The sequence below is a fragment of the Echiichthys vipera genome (genome assembly GCF_963691815.1).
Source record: "Echiichthys vipera genome assembly, chromosome: X".
NCBI classification, from domain to species: Eukaryota; Metazoa; Chordata; class Actinopteri; order Perciformes; family Trachinidae; genus Echiichthys; species Echiichthys vipera.
In genome coordinates, this window is record NC_139825.1 from 33,423,817 (window position 1) to 33,441,731 (window position 17,915).

Here is a 17,915-nt window from a genome sequence, read left to right on the forward strand (position 1 = left end):
AGGTTTGAATCTAATAATGTTAAGACATACCAGTCATTTAACTAATCCGTGCAAATGTTAAGAGTAACACTATGCAGGATCATGTCTCAGTGACCCTGAGGCTGGCCCGGACTGAGGACTGATTGCGTAATTCATGTTTTTGTTTACTCGTTAAAATGCTGCTCAGGTGTAAACTGGTGCTCAAAACTTATATCTGTGAGGGTCGGGATATGGAAGTCCAAGGAGGGAAAGTGATAGATATGCCCTTTGATGGTAGCGATCCAACCCTGTAGAGACAGGCTTGAATACTTCATACAGACTTTGAAAAATAATTTGATTTTATTTGTGTCAGTGTTTGATTGTTGCTGTGCAGGTGCAGCCAAAAGAGAAGTTCCTACAGAGAAATAGAAAAAATAAGTGAAGGTTGTAGATTTTTCACTGATGTAAATCTAGCCCTAAGCCCCGACAACAGTAACCACTAGTATTGATTTGTCATTGTTTTATAAAAAGGGAGCTATGATTAAACATTATGTGGTTGTGATGCGACCAGTAGAGGGCATAGATCAACACCTTGCCTCATGAAGGTTTAAATGCTGCTGAAAACAATAAATGAAAGGTCAGCCAGTGATCAGATATGCATCAGATTTAGGACCACGTATGAAGTGGCCCAGATCTAACTGGAAAAAAAAAGATTTTTGTTAGAGAGCAGAAAAAACTGATCAGGGCCACATTTTCCTGTAATGTGTAAACGTAGCCTAACGTTTGACTGGCCGTATTACAGATTATGGCACATTTTCACAGCTGAATTTAATATCTTTAGTTTTTACACTACTGCTGTGCCATATATTTTAATTTGATATTCTGTCCTTTTAAATGTATATTAATGAAATATCAATATTATTTAATATTGAATTAATCTGCTAATGCCCCGTCACGTCTTAAAATGCAAAAACTATGCTTGTCACTTGGCTGTCTTGAGGAGTCTGAAAGAGCCGAGAGTTCAGAAATGATTCCTCATTTTGTTGGAAGACCCAGTCGTGGGCTACAGGGAATCCCTCAAGACAATATCAAAACCAATACATATAGTACTTATTCAATACAAAGGGAATATTTTGCACAAAATGTACAGTAGGGGTTGTTTGTCATTGCAGTGAAGCTGAGCCCTTTAATTAAAGCTGTACACTTCTACTGAATTCCAGAGTTTACATCTAATAAGTTATGACTAGTCCAGTGGACTTTATACGGTGCCCTCCATTGATTAATTTTGTTTGTTTTCCCATTGCTGTGATTGACCTGAGGTGGATATGTTTTGGTTTTTAGTTGGAAGGATGTCTGTCTGAGTCTTGTGTTGGGGTCACTATTACAGCAGCCATTTTGCACCGATTCTGTTTATAGTATGTCTTCTCTTGTTTGTTTAAAGTGTACTGTAAAGTATTTTGACAGGTCAGCTGGTCACCTCTTCTCTAGTGCCACCACAAGGCCAGCAGAAAGACTGCTCCCTGCTGTTACACACCAGCCCATCATCCAAACTGACCCACATTAGTATGTAAATATACTGTATGGTTTATGTTCTGTCCTGTAAAGACTACAATAAATATGAAGCAATCATATTTTTTTTTGATTTCAAGAGCATTGCAGATAGAGCAGCTACTTTTAAAAAAACTATTCAATTTTATTTACAGCGCCAAATCATAACAAAAGTTATCACAGGACACTTTACAGAGTAGGTAAAGACCACACTCTATGACGTATTTGTGATTTACATAGACCCAATAATTTTCCTGTAGAGTACGGTGGCAACGAAAACCTTCCCTATAACAGGCAGGAACATCAGACAGACCCAGCTCTGTGGAGGACGGACATCTGTGTTTACCGGTTGGGGAGGAAGAAAAGGAGAGAGAAAGAGAGACAAAGACAGACAGACACTTCCAGAGATGAAGCAACAACAAAAGTAACAGTAACTATAACAATATCTATAGTAATGTGAATATGACTTTTTTGTTAGGGCAGTTAATACAGCAGAATAGTAGAAACAAGCACATCTAAGGTGATAGAATATGACAATGATAACTATTATAGTGGTAAATATGATCAATGATGAGTAGTGGTAATAACAGCTGTGATACAGCGAGACATACCACTGATGGTGTTTTTATGGCTACAAATGTTATAATTTATAAAACTAATGATAGTATATATAGTAATTGAGTAATAGTAATAATAGCAGCAGGAAGTGTCACAGGACCACGGCAGCAGGCACCACCACGATCAGAAGAGACCTGAGAGACGACAGAGCACAAACGACTACGGGGAAGAAGTTGAATTAGTAACATGCATTGATGAGACATGAATGATACAGACAGAGAGGAGAGAAGCTCAGAGTATCAGGAAAAGTATTATCCCCCAGCAGACTAGGCCTATAGCAGCATAATTAAACAGAACAAAATCATTTTAGCCCCCGTACATGCAGGCTCTAAGAGAAATTGAATGCCAATAACAACATAGCTAAAGGCTCGTAAGCCCTAGCTGTAAGCTTTATCTAAGAGGAAAGTTTTAAGTTTACTCTTAAATATGGGGACAGTGTCTGCCTCCCAATAACACTTGGGAGTTGGTTCCACAGGAGAGGAGCTTGGTAGCTGAAGGCTCTGCCTCCCATTCTACTTTTGGAGACTCTAGGAACGACAAGTAGCCCTGCATTCTCAGAGCGCAGCGATCTAGTCGGGTAAAATGCACTGATAGATTATGAAGACAAAAAGCAACAAGTTAAAATGGTAACTCTTTATTTACAATAGTTTACAATAGTTTCACAGAAACAGTTTGCACCACAGTACAGACAACGCTTTCTCAATAAGGGGATAGGATAACCCAAGATCAGAATAAATGAGCTGTATCACAATGAGCATTGTTAAACTTAATTACACTGATGTCTTAAAGACACAGACTAAGATTAGAAATTTGTGCCTAAAGACTTCTCTTCAGGTTCTCTTCAAGACGTGAACATCTGAGAAACAGCAAATGATATCAGTTCATAAAACATCTTAAAAACATCACAAACTGAGCTCCTTTTTAAGATCTGGTGAGTAACATTTGTAAATACCAGAAGACGGAAAAGAGTGCAGAGATGAGTTTAACCACTTTAAACTCTTAGAAAGACGTGTGTTCTTTACATACCAAGTATTCATGTGTGAGAGTTGTTCCCCAGTCAAGTCATTGATTCTGCATTGTAAAATCCAATCCTGGACTAATATAAAGGTTCTGAGTCTAGAATCTGTAAATACAGTATGGCTTTTATATAATCAGAAAAAACAGCAGATGGCACATTAATATCAAAGCTTAAAATCAAATTTCCAGCAAGTTTTAGGGAAAAGAGTACCCTAAAAAAACAACCTGCTGCATATGGAAGCAACTGAATACTGCTGTGAAAACATTAGTGAGCTGTGATAAAAGACCTTGATCTGTTCTTCTGATCTGACCCTTCAGAGACAAAAACAAAACAATACGACCCTGCCCATTTTTCCATCTTACAAAAGACCAAAAACCATGGAGCTTAGCTGAGCCATAGCAGCACATGCATTGCCAACCCCCTCACACAGAGTCAACCGTTCAAAAACACACACTCACATGCATAATTTCGAATGGACTCATGACACAATCGTTCTAACAACACTATTGCAGTAAAGATAGCTTTGTTCTGTTATTACTTAAACAGGACGGTCAAAGGAGTTCCCTTCTATAAATAAACTTGTCTCTGAAATCACAAGCATGAAACGGTTTAGAAAATTAAAGTATTTATGAACATTACCGCTGTTCAATCCTGTTATAAAATGCAGCAAAAACACTGACCAGAGGCAACAGAAAACACCTTTACTGAAAACAGTCATCAGTTATCTGGCTTCTTTTTTTAATCTGTGAATTATAAATAATTATTTATTTTTGAAAAAAAATAACAAAATTCTGGTGAAATAAGAACACTACTCAAAATTTCTAAAAAGCAGATTGCATGAAAGCTCCACGTGTGGCCATGTAACATCTTGGTTCCAAAGAGTAGCCGAGGCTGGAAGACCGTTTGTGAAGTAGAAGGGAGAGGAACAAGCGCTTGGTTCAGTTGTACGGGCCTCAAGCCTCAATGATATTCTTTCACAATGTAACTCTAACAAAATGGAACAACAAACACATGAAGCAGATGCAGACTCTAGCCTATTATCCTACATCTTTGTTCTATTGGATTATACCTCAGCTTAAAACTATAGCACCATCTGAAGCAATTAACACAAGGCTTAACTTGTTTTCTAATTTGAACAGTTAATTGTGTAACATTAATAGAGGCATCTAAGAGAAATCAAATCCAGTTTAATCAGAAATTCATACCTGTACCTGGATTCTTTATAAAAAAAAATAAAAAAGAGAGGAAAGTGCAAACTGTCTTTCCCACAAATCCCAGCATGCACCTTAGTGGGTGGCAGTTATAAGGGTATTCTCGCCATATGGCAGTTCAAATGTTTCCAGTGTTCATGAGTCTCAACAGTAGAGGTTTGCTGCTATGCTAATATCATATACAGACAGACATCCATTCAGTGATTGCCTTACGCACAGAGTCTAGGGAAGCAGGAACAAACCTTTGTAAATCTAAAATAGCACTCAAACTGTTTTCAAACGGGATAAGAGCTTGAGGATAGGTCCATCAAAGTGTTTGTAGAAAATGTGGGTTCATGGCTGACCATGAAGGACAGAGACTGAAGGGTGCAAGACCTGAATTTGAGGAAGAGTCAATCCAGCAGACGGAGGGGAAGCAGGAGTGGAAGGGGTCAGAGTTTAGGGTTCGGCCTTGGGTCAGTCAAGCAGATGCTTGCGTGGGCCTATACGTGAGCGGTGGGAGCGACGGGCATCCAGGGTCCCGTGTGACTCTCGGCAGCTCTGGCACACATATGTCTCTGGCACGTGGCTCTTGCGAATCTTGGCACACGACAAGTGGATCCAAGTATTACACTTGTTACACTCGATCATGGCCCGGCCCGCAAAAGGCTTCAGACAGAAACAAGTCACCAGGTCCCACGAGTCGTCGTCTGAGAAAACAGGAGAGAGCAAACACTGAGTTAAGCTTGATCGCTTTGCCAAACTTTTAACAGTGACTATGTTTACATGCACACAAATATTCTGCTATTTTTCTGAATATGATAATATTATGAATTTGATGCAGGTCATATAAACAGCACACAGACGAGCCAATGAGCACCGGGGGATGACCATTACCCAATCAGTGCTCATAGCCCCCGCTGTGCCTACTCCGTTGCTACCACAACGTAAAACGGTGGATAAATTGTTTTGAGAGTCGCAACCCCCATGAAATGTCTCATTTCACTTTTAAAATCTGATCAAGTCGGTCTGGTAACATTTCGGAATGTCTAGAGGAGCCACACAATTGGATTATTTTACCCCTATTCAAGTAAACATAAGGCTAAACCAGAATTTAGCCTGCTCGGACAAGAAGTCTCTTGTGATTGGTTAGGGTATATTGAATCCCCCCATGGTTAAGAGTGCAGCCAGTGTTTAACCTGAATTATTATTATTATTATTATGATCTATTATTGTATTTTTCGGAATAAGGGACAAAAAACTTTGGGTTACTTAACGTAACCTCGGTTCTTTGATAACAGAGTGAGGTGTTTCACTATGAGAATCGCCTTGGCGTGACCAACTATGGACACAACGTCTGTCTGTGACAGACAGGTCAAACTGTGCACTATGGGCTCAAATGGGTGATGAGAGAGGGCATCCAACACAACTGACAGGTCCCACAAAGGAACCAGGGGCCTGGAAACTGGAAGCTTGCGGCGCGCACCCTTCATGAAGCGACCAACTAAAGAATGCTGCCCCACCGGCTTATCTCTGAAGCCCACATGACAAGCTGAGATGGCCGCTAAGTATACTTTAATTGTAGAGAAGGCCTTCCCTTTATCTACTAATTCCTGCAGGAAACACAACAGGTCAACCACAGAGCACTGAAAAGGAATGGTGTGTTTAGAGACGCACCATTTCTCAAAAACCCGCCACTTACCACTGTAAAGAGAGCAAGTGGACGGGGCCCTTGCACTCTGAATTGTGTCAATGACCTGTGCAGGCAGGCCTGCAATGTTCAGGTTCCACCTCTCACGGGCCAAGCCCAAAGAGCTATGCGATCTGGGTGAGGGTGGTAGATCTCTCCGCGTGCCTGGGACAGAAGGTCCCTGCGTATGGGGAGAGGCCATGGTTCGCCCGCTAGTAGCTGAATTATTTCCGCTACCCAATGCCTGGACAACAAGCCCTGCTCCCTCACCCTGGCTAGAGTAGGGGAGATCAGGCTGAGGGGGGGGGGGATGCATAGAGCAGCCCTCTCTGCCACGGGTGGGCCAGAGCGTCCACACCGAGAGGTGCATTTACGTCCGACAGGGAGAAAAACAGTAGACACTGAGCATTTTCTGCGAGGCGAAGTGATCTACGGCTGCCTGGACGTATTTCTGCTGGAGCTGCTCTACCACCTGTGGGTGGAGAGTCCATTCTCCAATTTCACTAAGACATGGCGGCCTTGGGCAAATTGGTAAAAATACTTCAGTGCAAAAAACACCGCCCAAAGCTCCAGGAGATTTATGTGAGCTCGAGCCAGCCTCGGGCTCCATGTGCCATTCACTGCCATGCCCAGCATGGTCGCACCCCATCCTGACAGGGACGCGTCCGTCCTCATGGTTACTCTCGACGACACCGCCCCTAGCGGAACACCCAACGCTAGAGCCATCGATTCCCTCCACGGGCAGAGAGACGCCATCCACGCCAGCGTCACTTTCACCCTGTGGCTGAGGTGACGGCGTGCGCACAGGCGCAGCGCTGCGACCCAGCGTTGAAAATCTCTCATCATCAGAAGCCCCAAATGTACAACAGATATTGTTGAAGCCATGAGACCGAGCAGGCGCAGGCACGTCCTGAACGACACTACTTTGCCCCGCTGAAAGAGGGAGAGACACTGCGCGATAGACACTAACCTCCCTTCTGACAGCGTGACTCTGTAAGAGAGGGAGTTTATAGTGAGACCCAAATACTCCGTACATTGCATGGGTTCCACTCGGCTCTTTGCCCAGTTTATATTGAACCCCAGGTCCACAAGATGATTCATCACCGTAGCGGAATCTTTGACTGCCCGCTCTCTCTCTCGAGAGAGCATATTAGATAGTCGTCTATGTACGAAAATATTCTGATGCCGCTGTTCGGTAACGGCGACAGAGCCGCCTCCACATACTTGCTGAACACCCTCGGGGCTAATGACAGCTCGAATGGGATTGCTTGGTATTCATAGGCTTTGCCCTGATAAGCAAACCTGATAAACTTCCTGTGTGCGGGATAAATGGCTATGCGAAAATACGCGTCCGAGAGATCGATCGTTACAAACCAGTCTCCCGGACGAATAGATCGACAAAGCACCCTGTGTGTCAACATCCTGAATGTGTATTTCCGCAGGTGTCTGTTTAACACACGGAGATCTAGAATGGGACGGAGGGATGAGCTCCCCTTCTTCGGAATGAGGAAGTAACGGGAGTAAAACCCTTGCTGAGCCTCCGCGCTCGGGACCGCTCTGATGGCTTGTTCGTGCAACAGGCACATTATTTCGTCCTCTAGCTGAAGCTGGGTGGTTTCATGCCGAAGCCTGTACCCTGTGAAATAGACGACAGGACCCATGGGTGAACTGCGCATGCGCGCCAGCGGTCTGCGCGGACGGGAAGTGGGCCCCTGTAGTCGCACTGCAGTGACATCATGCCCGGCAGCCGGAGGGAGATGTCTCCCTCCTGAGGAGCGCAAGCACCCCCTGTGGGGATTAAAAGGCCATGACAGTCTTTTGTTTTTGTTTTGTTTTGGGGAAAGCACCTCGCCCTTGCTGTGGGCCTGGCTGCAAAAGTGCCTGTTTTATTTTGGAACACTGCTGTGCTTGGTGACACTGTGTTACTCGTTGCCCCTGAGTCTCTTCCCCATGAACATCTCACATCTGGAGAACTGGAACCTACCAGGGTCTCTGAACAACAAACTGCAGGGCTTTGTTGCACCTCCCTTGCCCTCCTCTTTTTTGAAGGAGGGGGAGAGGGAGAAGCAGGAAGCGTTAGGCTGGACACTTCTTGCCATCCCCGGGGTGGGAAGGGCGGTTTTTCGCTGCTACTGCAGAAAATGAGTGTTTGCCCCATGGTCTAGGGTTTTCTGAGCAAGGCTGTTGGTTAGACTGCCTACCAGCTGCCTGTCTCTGTGGTCTGGCACCACCCTGTCTCCCCCCTTGCTGCTGCAGGCCGTGGCGGCATAGCCAGCCCTTGGAACAAAGGGGGCGTTAGGGATTTGTTTCCGGGGCAGGCAGAGGTCAAAGGCTTCACCTTCTTGTTTTCTGAGGGTGCTAGTTTCCCTCATCTTTTCCAGAGATGGACCAAAAAGACCTTTGGTGGGGTCGTATGCTGCGTCCATAACCTCTGCCTTCTGTGCATCGCTCAAGCCTGAGTGGTTCACCCACACGGCTCTCTCACCTGAGACTGCCAGTCCCCTAACACGACCACAGCCTTGTATTGCGCCACGTGAGGAGCGCAGGATGAGGTCATTCACTACACAGATCTCATCCCAGAGGGCTGGGTTAGGTGCCCCACCATCCAGCTGCTGGCCCATTTCCTCCAGGATTTCCACCTGGTACGCAGACAGCAAGGTCATAGCATTAAGAGAGCACACTGACTGCGCTGCATACCTGAACATCCTCTGAAAGGTGGAGGCGGTGAAGTGCTCCATCTTACTGGGCAGAGAGATGCTGGATGAAGCTTAGAGAGAGCGACGGTTAGGGTGGAGGTGATAAGCCACTGAAGGCTCCACCACTGGAGGTTCGGCCAGCCCCAGAGCCCCCATTCCATGGATCTCTAGCTTAGAGTAGCCTTTGGTTGGGAGCTTACTCTTAAAAGGACTGGACCAGTACCTGCTCATTTCTTACATGCAGGCAGGCACTGCTGGCAGGAGTTGCTTTGACGGCGGTTGGGCTGGTGGGAGCCTCTTACCGTCATATAAGTCTCTCTCTGCCCCCTCAGCGTCCTGGGCTGCAGGCCACTGAATCCCTAATTTGGATGCGGCCCGTCTGCAGACCTTGTACAAGTTGCCGTCCACTGCGGGAACAGCGTCAGACGCACTGGGGGGTCTGGACTGTTGAACAGGAAAAGTGGAGTCGTCCTCCTCTTTTTCAATTTTTTTCCAAACCGAGGATGTCAGAGTTGGCGTCGCCCTCTGCGTCCTCACAGCCCGGTCCTACTTCGAGGAGCTCCTCAAAAAGCGGAGGCATGACCGGGGATTCAGCGTCCATCATGTCCGCCCAGCTCCTTGTGGCTCGCGGCAGATGGGAGCTGGTTGTGGCTCCTGACAGACAGGGGTCCTGGTTGTCGGACACAGCCACTCTCAGCCTCCTTTCCAATACTTTCTCTGGCATTGACGCACAGTGAGAGCATGACTGGGGGTCAGCCAAAGATGCCTGAGCGTGTTTAGCGCCCGTGCAGCATATGCACATCGGGTGAGGGTCCCTGCCCTCGATAGACGCCCTGCATGACGGAGGGCACAGGCGGGATGCAGCCTCCTTAGTCTTCGGTTCCGACCCTTTGGCGGGGGTAGTAGCCGAAGACATTGTGCCTTGAAAGGGGGATATTGTATAAATATTCAGCCGTACAAGCCGCGTCGTAACACGGTGGTCTGTCAGTCAGTAGCGCTAGCAGACGGGGTTTGCATACCGTAAGAGTCAGCTCGTCGTAACACGTTCGCTTAAATTTCGGTATTCGGCTCAGCTAACAAGCTAATGCTAATTGAGACGGTATGCTATCGTTACACTGTCACAAACCTCTCCGGTAAACAAATACAAACTAACCTGTGTAACGGCAAGTAAACTTCTTACGAAGTACTTACTCAGCAAATCCAGACTTGCGCCAGGAACTGCGTTCGACGACGCTATCCTTTACGGTTCGTCTATGAACAGTTGAGCAGATATCCAAGCTAGCCTAGATAAGCTGAGGGAGCTTACCAAGATTCTTCACGGGAAGAAAGCGAGAATGATTTAGGAAGGGCCGGTCATCTGTGGTAGTATGAGGGGGCGTGACCCCTGCACAGTTTGACCTGTCTGTCACAGACAGACGTTGTGTCATTGGAGCTTCCATAGTTGGTCACGCCAAGGCGATTCCCATAGTGAAACAAGAACTGAATATCTCGTGCATGTGAACGTGAATGATGTAAGATATGCACCAATACAAAAACGTACCCGAGTCTACCATGATGTCCTCATCCTCTCCTGATCCATCTTCGTCTCTGAACACCACCTGTTTCCCCTGGCGGAACACCGTTCTGTTTCCTGAAAGGCCCTCCACCTTCTGTACCTTTACCATCCCTTCCTCAAGGTCCTGACCATCCCAGTTCCGATGCTCCTCCTGGGGCTCCTCCTTGCAGGTAGCTTGGCTGGGCAGATGCTGGGGGTGGAGGGGAATGCTGAAATCATCTTCAGGCTCTTCTTTGATCGTCCTTTTGCCAAAGGAGACGGTGTGCTGCAGCTCTGGAACTGTAGGGTGGGCCTGCTGAATCCCACCTTCCTCACCAGCCGCCTGCTCCCTGTCCTTTCTCCTTTTCTTTTTCTTCAGCTTGTCAGCTTTCCTGTGGTCATCTGGGTGCAGGGTGGGGATTGTGTGCTGCTGAAAAGAAAAAACACATATGTCAAAAAGAATAAAAGGGGGACATATATGGCTAACGATGTGACATCAATTCAACGTACATCTTTCTTGGTGTGACTGGAAAGTGTGGCTCCTGGCTGTGGACGTTTCCTGCTCCTGTCCTGGGGGACCTTGGTAGGGCGCTGGGGACAGGAGGTTGGGGGCCCCGGGGTCCAGCCATCACTGTCAGCTGTGCTGCCTGTACTGTTGGGAGGGCTGGAACTACTGCGCAGTGGAGAGTCCTGCAACAATAAATGGGAGAACTATGGGTCAAAGATAATGCTGGTGATTAACAGGTTCAGATTCTCAACAATAAGTGTTTACATGGACATTAATATCCCGTTTATGATCATATACTAATAAATACTGTCATGCCAGCTTGAAAGATGGGCCGTTTAATCATGTTACATTTTTCAAGTTCAAACCTCTGAGCTCCAGTTCTAACATGACAAAAATTTAGCTGCATTTGCATTAGCAAGGGGATCTGGTGCATAAAATCATCGAGTATCAAGTCTAGAATCCAGAAATAAATCTCTGCCACTGATGGTGAGGAAGTAAATGTGTCCAACATCAGTTGCATGCATTACCATAAAACATGCTACAATAACATAGCATAACATTAAATGGGATGGAGGTGATTACTCGCAGATTTCTCCTCAGATTTTCTGCCGGAGTGAAGAATGATCAGACCAAATGAGAGGATGATTGAGTGTACTCGTACTGATGAAGATAATTGTCAGTTGTGTAAAATCTACACTGTGGTTGTTGAACACAATGTTACTACACAAATAAGCCTTCCATTAAATAAACACTTTCACTGACTGAAAAGCAATTTAAGTACTCTTGACTGTGAAAGAAAGGAGACCAAATAACAGCAACAGTTAGATAGCAGTTAACTACAGAATGTCTGCAAAGTACAAGCGGAGAATTCAATTTTACAGGTCAACTGTTTGTTGAGAGTTTATTGGTTGATTGAGTTGGTTTTCTTTTATTCGAGCGTCTATCTGGAGAAATAAGTCATTATAATTGAGAATGGGAGAAAAAGAGAGGCCTGCGTTTATGTTTTTCAATTTTATGCAGTGAATACAAAAACACAGCCTCATTATTTGTTAATTTGTTGTTTTTTAAATGACTACAGTAAAAACTTAAAAAAATAAAAACATGTCCTTTTCAAGCAATAGCTTGCTATAGTTGCAGAACTGGAGGGGAACACCACCACATTGTTTGATGAAGTTACGAAGACCATGACGACTTTACAAGAATATCCTTGCCAAGACAACGGAGAGCAGCCGGAGTGAGGAGACTATCTGCCCAGCCCCAGCACCCGCAACCCAGCCTAGCGTGATTGGATTAGACGAGCCTTTGCAGACAACATCCAGTTTCAGATTTCCTGCATGGCGTTTTGGTAATGAAACGTTCTCACGTTCTGTGGCACCGGCTCGTTAATCGGAACTTCAGCTCAAAAGACAGAGGGCTGAAGTGTGTCACAGTCCAAGATGTAGCATCATGTTTGACGAAGCTCCAGCCACAAACAAGAGCTGTGTTTTCAGAGACAGAAAAACTGATTATTCAGTTCATCGTCCTCTCATGAGAGACTTTATCTCCATGACCCCAGATCAACCTCAACATTTGTTCACCTGTAACCATGGCGCCCTGCCTGTAGCTCAAAGTAAGTGCATGGTGCCGCAGCACACTTTCGACCTGTATCTATTCATGCAGTTTAACGTCACTTGATAGTATTTTTGCAAGAAGGTGGGGATGGACATGGAGAGTGTTATTTTGAGCGTGTGTTCTTTGCGTAATGGATGTGGAGAACTGTTCAATATTGTGCTTAATTAGTCAGATATTATTTCCTTGTGATGTGCGTTAAAGGATTTTGGAGCTAATAAAGTTGTGTGACATAAACGTAGATGGTGCAGAGACTCAGGTTCATGTCAGCTGACCAAATCTATTGCACTGTTATAGCGTTATCATGAAGTTTAATTAATAGCCCATATTCATCTGAGAACTGATGACATCTGCGCGTTACAGACCCCGACTGTGTGCACTGAAGTGTATATGACAATAAAGTAGTGAATCTCAATCTCCTCAAAGCAATTTCAGTCAAAAGCAACTGTACTTGGTTATTTGTCTAGGAAGACATTTCACCTCTCATCCAAGAGGCTTCATCAGTTCATGTACGCATCTGACCAGTCCCAGCCTGGTCATTTGACCTGGACGAATGAGAATATTCACAGGCTGAATCTCAATCTATTTATTTTATTAAAATGCATTTTAAATAGTACTATAGGCTCATAGGTTTTTTTTATCCAAAAAAAACAAACAAACATTTTTTTCACAGCACCCCCTGTTCAAAATTACTTCCAGCTGGCCTGCCCGTATGGGACGATTGACTGAACAAAATGTGTAAGTGTCATAAACGTGAGTCACAGATCTTATTTTCTGTCATAATCGGTTTTGGATTATGCAAACCAGCGCAATGCTAAACTTCCGCGTTTTGACGTCAGCCCTGGCACACTTACTGCTCATAAATAATAAGGGTGAAAATAATAATAATAATGTAACAGTGAGTTATATATTGTAGGGAACGGTTTTGATACTTGGGCTGTGGGTGACAGAGTTGTATGAATGAGAAAGTTCACGTGGTTTTGTGCACATAACGTTTGTGCATGTGTTTCTTGACGAGCCTGCACGCCTCAGCCCAAATTCTGGCCAGGAAAACCCCCTGATCTTATTGGATTGTGGATATCGTAATATGAAGTGTTGTCTTTTCTTGGTTTCAAAAGCTGCATTAAAGTAAAGTGATATCATTTTCTGAACATACCAGTCAACGTCTCACTGGTGATTTTTAATAAGAAATTTAATTGTGTAAATATTTGGTGAAAGCACCAATCATCAATCCTACAATATTATCAAAATATCAAAGTATTTGGTCAAAAAGATCACTATATTTGATTTTTTTTCCATATCACTCAGCCCTGCCATGAAGCCACGAGTTACATCAATAACAGAGCCACGAATTAAATCTTGCATACACAAAAAAATTGTTCTTGCCATGTGAATGGTAAATAGGGAAAATTAAAAAGGTTTAGGTACAGTATTTGCAGAGGCCGTGCTGAAACTAAAACAAACACTTGGAACCCGATAAACTACAGAGACAAAAGATTCAGTTTAAGATAATCTCATGGTCTGGCTCCCTGTCCCCAAACAGAGATGCTCATTCAATGACTAAACGACAACTCAATGTCTCATATCCAATTTATAGAGTCGATACAATTCAAGATTAAATAACAGATATGTGACTTACTTGTTGGACAATATGCCAACAGTTTCATTACACCTTTCTAGACAAATGACATCCACCAACACAAAGTGTAGACCACATGATGATGGCACCACAAATGCAGAACTTAAATAAAATGATTACATCCATATGATCAATATATATCTGCTTCAAGTCAAGGGGACAAAGTCAATTCAGATTATTTATAAATGCACTGTCTTCATTCATTCACCACAAAAAATTATATTTAATTGAACACGATGCCCACATTTATGTATGTTTTTCTTCCTCTGTGAATTTCAGAGTTTTGTTATCCACTGTACGTGTATTTCAATTCGGATTTTATACTCTCTCAGATTTTATTTGAATTTGTTTACACGTGGAAAGTCCTCATGGGTAACTACATGTAGCTGATAAAAACATTGCATTAACATAAAACGATGAAATGTGAAGATAGGTGTAGCTACAGACAGTAACCACCTCATTTAACTCACCTCTTGGGGGTATGGGATGTAACCGGCGTAGGCTAAGACGAAAGTGCAAAACTTGTTAAAATCCTCTACTGTCCTCCTCCTCCTGTATGGTGGACTGAAACCCTGCAACACAGTCACGTCAACAAGCATCAAACCTACACATCCCGACATTGCGATAACATTCACGCGAGTGATCGGCACACATACCATAACATTACTCTGCAAATCAGAGATTTGAATCAACAACACTGAACAAACTATAAACAAAACATGTTGACAAACATGTGCTGAAGTTTGATTAATTGCATGGACACATTTCTCTCTGGACTCATCAGTAAACCTTCCTACCCAACACCCACCACCAATGAACAAACTTAAAACCTAAAAAACCTTAGCACTTATATTAGCTAACGTTAGGTCGGTTGACTTAGATGTATGTGCGTTTTGTAAAAAGGCAATTGAAACCACAACACACATCTTAAGTACCTTTAGTACCTGGTCGACAATTTCTGGACCTTAACAATTGATGAAATTACTCTTGGCACCACAAGGGGAAGTTCAGAGGAACATTACATGGTGAATGTGGTGATTATATTGGGGAATTTCTTTTACTCATAAAAACAGATATTTAAAAACATTCCCTCACTTCCTAGTATTTAAGAAAGAATTTAACACAAACGAAATCCCTTTTCATAAAATGACAGGGAAGAAAGCAACAGTTTAAAAAAATATATTATACTCAAATAAAGGCTATCTAACGTGAACTAAGCCCCTTTTCTGAAGAAAGAAAAACAGTGATACAATCCCTGTTTATACAAATATCTGTGGTATTTGAATGCAATGTTACAAAGAAACTAAAATATATAAAAATGTCCTTTTTAAGTTTTCTTTTTAGTTGTTTTTGTTTGTTGCTTAACCCTTTATGTAAACCTTACGTCTGCCTTATGTATCCACATGCATGTAAAAATAATGGATTTACTTGTTTAACTGTACAACATGCAAAGTACTGACTATGAATTATTTAATAAAAAAAATAAAAAAAGCTCGGCTAGCAAATAAGTAACTAATGCTAATGCCAAGAAGCTAATAGCTGCAGCTGGTGATGTCGGTGGCGGTTAAACTAGCAAAACAAAACTATGAAGCGGTAAATACTTTTGAATTAAAGTCTGACCAAAGAGTCGCAGAGAGGCATAAAGGCACCAGTGTTAGACAGCGGTTACTGACGATAAAGGCATATGTCATGATGCGATGCTTCACGTTATGTTAGCATGTTAGCTTCTCAATGATGAAGGAATGTTTTCGGTTAGCTTTAGCGTCAACAAGCTCACAAAGTATCATGTGAAGTCACGTCAATGACTCATTCTCACACAAAGTTGACAGTTTGACCTAATGATAATGCTCGGCGGTGTAACTCATCTAATGTCTTCACCAGCAGCGAACATTACCGACAACATTAACGCTAACTGAGCAGCAGCTGCTAACAACCGTGTGGTGACAACAACCTCCATCAAGTTGACGTGTGCTAACGTCGTTAGCCCTGTCTGCAAACTAACTCACTGTAAAACAGTTACATAAAAGCACTCACCTCCGACTGAAACGCATGGGGTGTCGATGGGTTAATGTCACCCATCTTTACCGAGTCCCTGGCCACCTGGCGTTGTGTCGATAACGTGACAGATTAAAACTGAGCACCGTAAACACCGAGGTTACCTGTTAGCTCTAACGTCAAAAGGCTCCTGTGCTCTAAACTGAGCAACAGTGGTGCTTCAGTTTGCCATCAGCACCGATAATGACCTGACGCGGACTTATTAACGCACCGGCGGGAACCGACCAGCTTCAATCGGCTCAAAGTTGTAAAAACTGTACTTGCTACTGTTTTTACACCGAGCTGTCCGGTTAACGTCTTCTTGATCCAGACTGCTGGGGGAGCGGTTCACTGTGGCTGTCACCAGCTGCCCGCCCATCATACATCCATGTGCCCACCCCCTCCTCCTCCTCCTCCTCCTCTGCTAGGCAACCAGAGTGTCCATTATCGCCCTCTTTAGGTGTGTGACATGTGTCTTTTATACAGTCCTGGATACTGTGCCTATAAACAGTCATGATACCCTTTGGAAATAATCACTTAAAAAAAAAATTGATAATACATTATTAAATTTCAGGCTGCATATATGTGTGTGTGTGTGTGTGTGTGTGTGTGTGTGTGTGTGTGTGTGTGTGTGTGTGTGTGTGTGTGTGTGTGTGTGTGTGTGTGTGTGTATCCAGCGTGACACATTTTCAATTTTAATTCAATTCAATTTTATTTATAGTGCCAAATCATAACAAAAGTTATCTCAGGACACTTTACAGAGTAGGTATAGACCACACTCTATGACTTATTTATGATAAACATAGACCCAACAATTCCCCCGTAGAGTACGGTGGCAACGAAAACCTTCACTATAACAGGCAGGAACATCAGACAGACCCAGCTCTGTGGAGGACGGACATCTGTCTTGACCGGTTTGGGAGGAAGAAAAGGAGAGAGAAAGAAAAAGACAGACAAAAGACAGAGAGAGACAGACACACTTCCAGAGATGCAAGCAACCAAAGATTAACAGTAACTATAATAATATCTATCGTATTGCGAATATGACTCATATGTTATGGCAGTTAATACAGCAGGATAGTAAGAAACAAGCACATCTAAGGTGATAGAATATGAAAATGATAATAATTATGACAAACATGATCAATGATGAGTAGCGGCAATAGCAGCTATGGTACAGCAAGACATACCACTGATGGTGTTTTTATGGCTACAAATTACAACATTACAAAAATTCTGAAAATTAATTGAAAATGAAAAACTAGAATAGCAGTGTTGGAAAAGTAACGAGTCCTTTCAGAATAACCAATATAAACAAATTCAGGTTTAACCAACAGCCTTCCAGATTACACACCAAGTTAATTGGCCTCCATCTGACATCAACAGTGGTGTTTTTGATTTTACTTCAGGATAAAATCAGCTGTTCCTTGAGGATTCATCTCCTATAGAGCACAGTAACACAAATAATTCTCCATGGTTGGGAAGATGCTTTCAAAAGAGCTCTGGGATAAAGTTGTGGATAGGCACAAGTTAGGAGAAGGATATAGAAAGATTTCAAAGGCTTTAATTATTCCTCTGAGTACTGTTCAGAGTATTGTCCACCCAGACCTGGCCTAGATCGGGCCGCCCCTCCAAACTGGAGGACCTAGCTAGGAAAAGATTGATCAGGGAAGCTACCAAGAGGCCCATGGTGACCTTTAGGAGTTACAAGTCTTAATGGCAGAGGTTGGTAGATCCGTGCATGTGACAACAATTTCACAAGTTCTACATGTTTGGCAGGGTGGCAAGAAAGAAGCCTCTTCTGAAAAAACGTCACCGAGTCTCGTGATAAAACATAGTGAAGATTCTGATGCCGAGTGGCAAAAGGTTATATG

The 17,915-nt window shown here is 43.5% G+C and overlaps 1 protein-coding gene across 2 annotated transcripts; it reads right to left on the bottom strand.

Annotated features, from left to right (window-relative positions):
- Window positions 1-3,086: 3,086 nt before the first annotated feature.
- phf13 (PHD finger protein 13) lies at window positions 3,087-16,351 on the bottom strand. Of its 2 annotated transcripts, none has more exons than XM_083938821.1 (5): window positions 16,042-16,351; window positions 14,478-14,579; window positions 10,763-10,942; window positions 10,259-10,679; window positions 3,087-5,042 (listed from the first exon to the last, which is right to left on the bottom strand). In XM_083938821.1, the coding sequence occupies exons 1-5, from the start codon at window positions 16,084-16,086 to the stop codon at window positions 4,810-4,812; spliced, it is 981 nt and encodes a 326-aa protein (XP_083794947.1). In that variant the 5' UTR covers window positions 16,087-16,351; the 3' UTR covers window positions 3,087-4,809. The 2 variants fall into 2 exon arrangements, with proteins under 2 accessions (XP_083794947.1, XP_083794946.1); XM_083938820.1 differs by having other exon boundaries at window positions 10,259-10,682.
- Between the last annotated feature and the right edge of the window lie 1,564 nt (window positions 16,352-17,915).

What these genes read in the sequence shown, in the direction of transcription:
- phf13 (XM_083938820.1), bottom strand. Translation starts at nt 16,086, where the DNA reads ATGGGTGACATTAACCCATCGACACCCCATGCGTTTCAGTCGGAG. An exon ending in CCCATGCGTTTCAGTCGGAG is followed by an intron (nt 14,580 to 16,041) that starts GTGAGTGCTTTT and finishes ACTGTGTTGCAG; the next exon opens with GGTTTCAGTCCACCATACAG. An exon ending in ACATCCCATACCCCCAAGAG is followed by an intron (nt 10,943 to 14,477) that starts GTGAGTTAAATG and finishes TTATTGTTGCAG; the next exon opens with GACTCTCCACTGCGCAGTAG.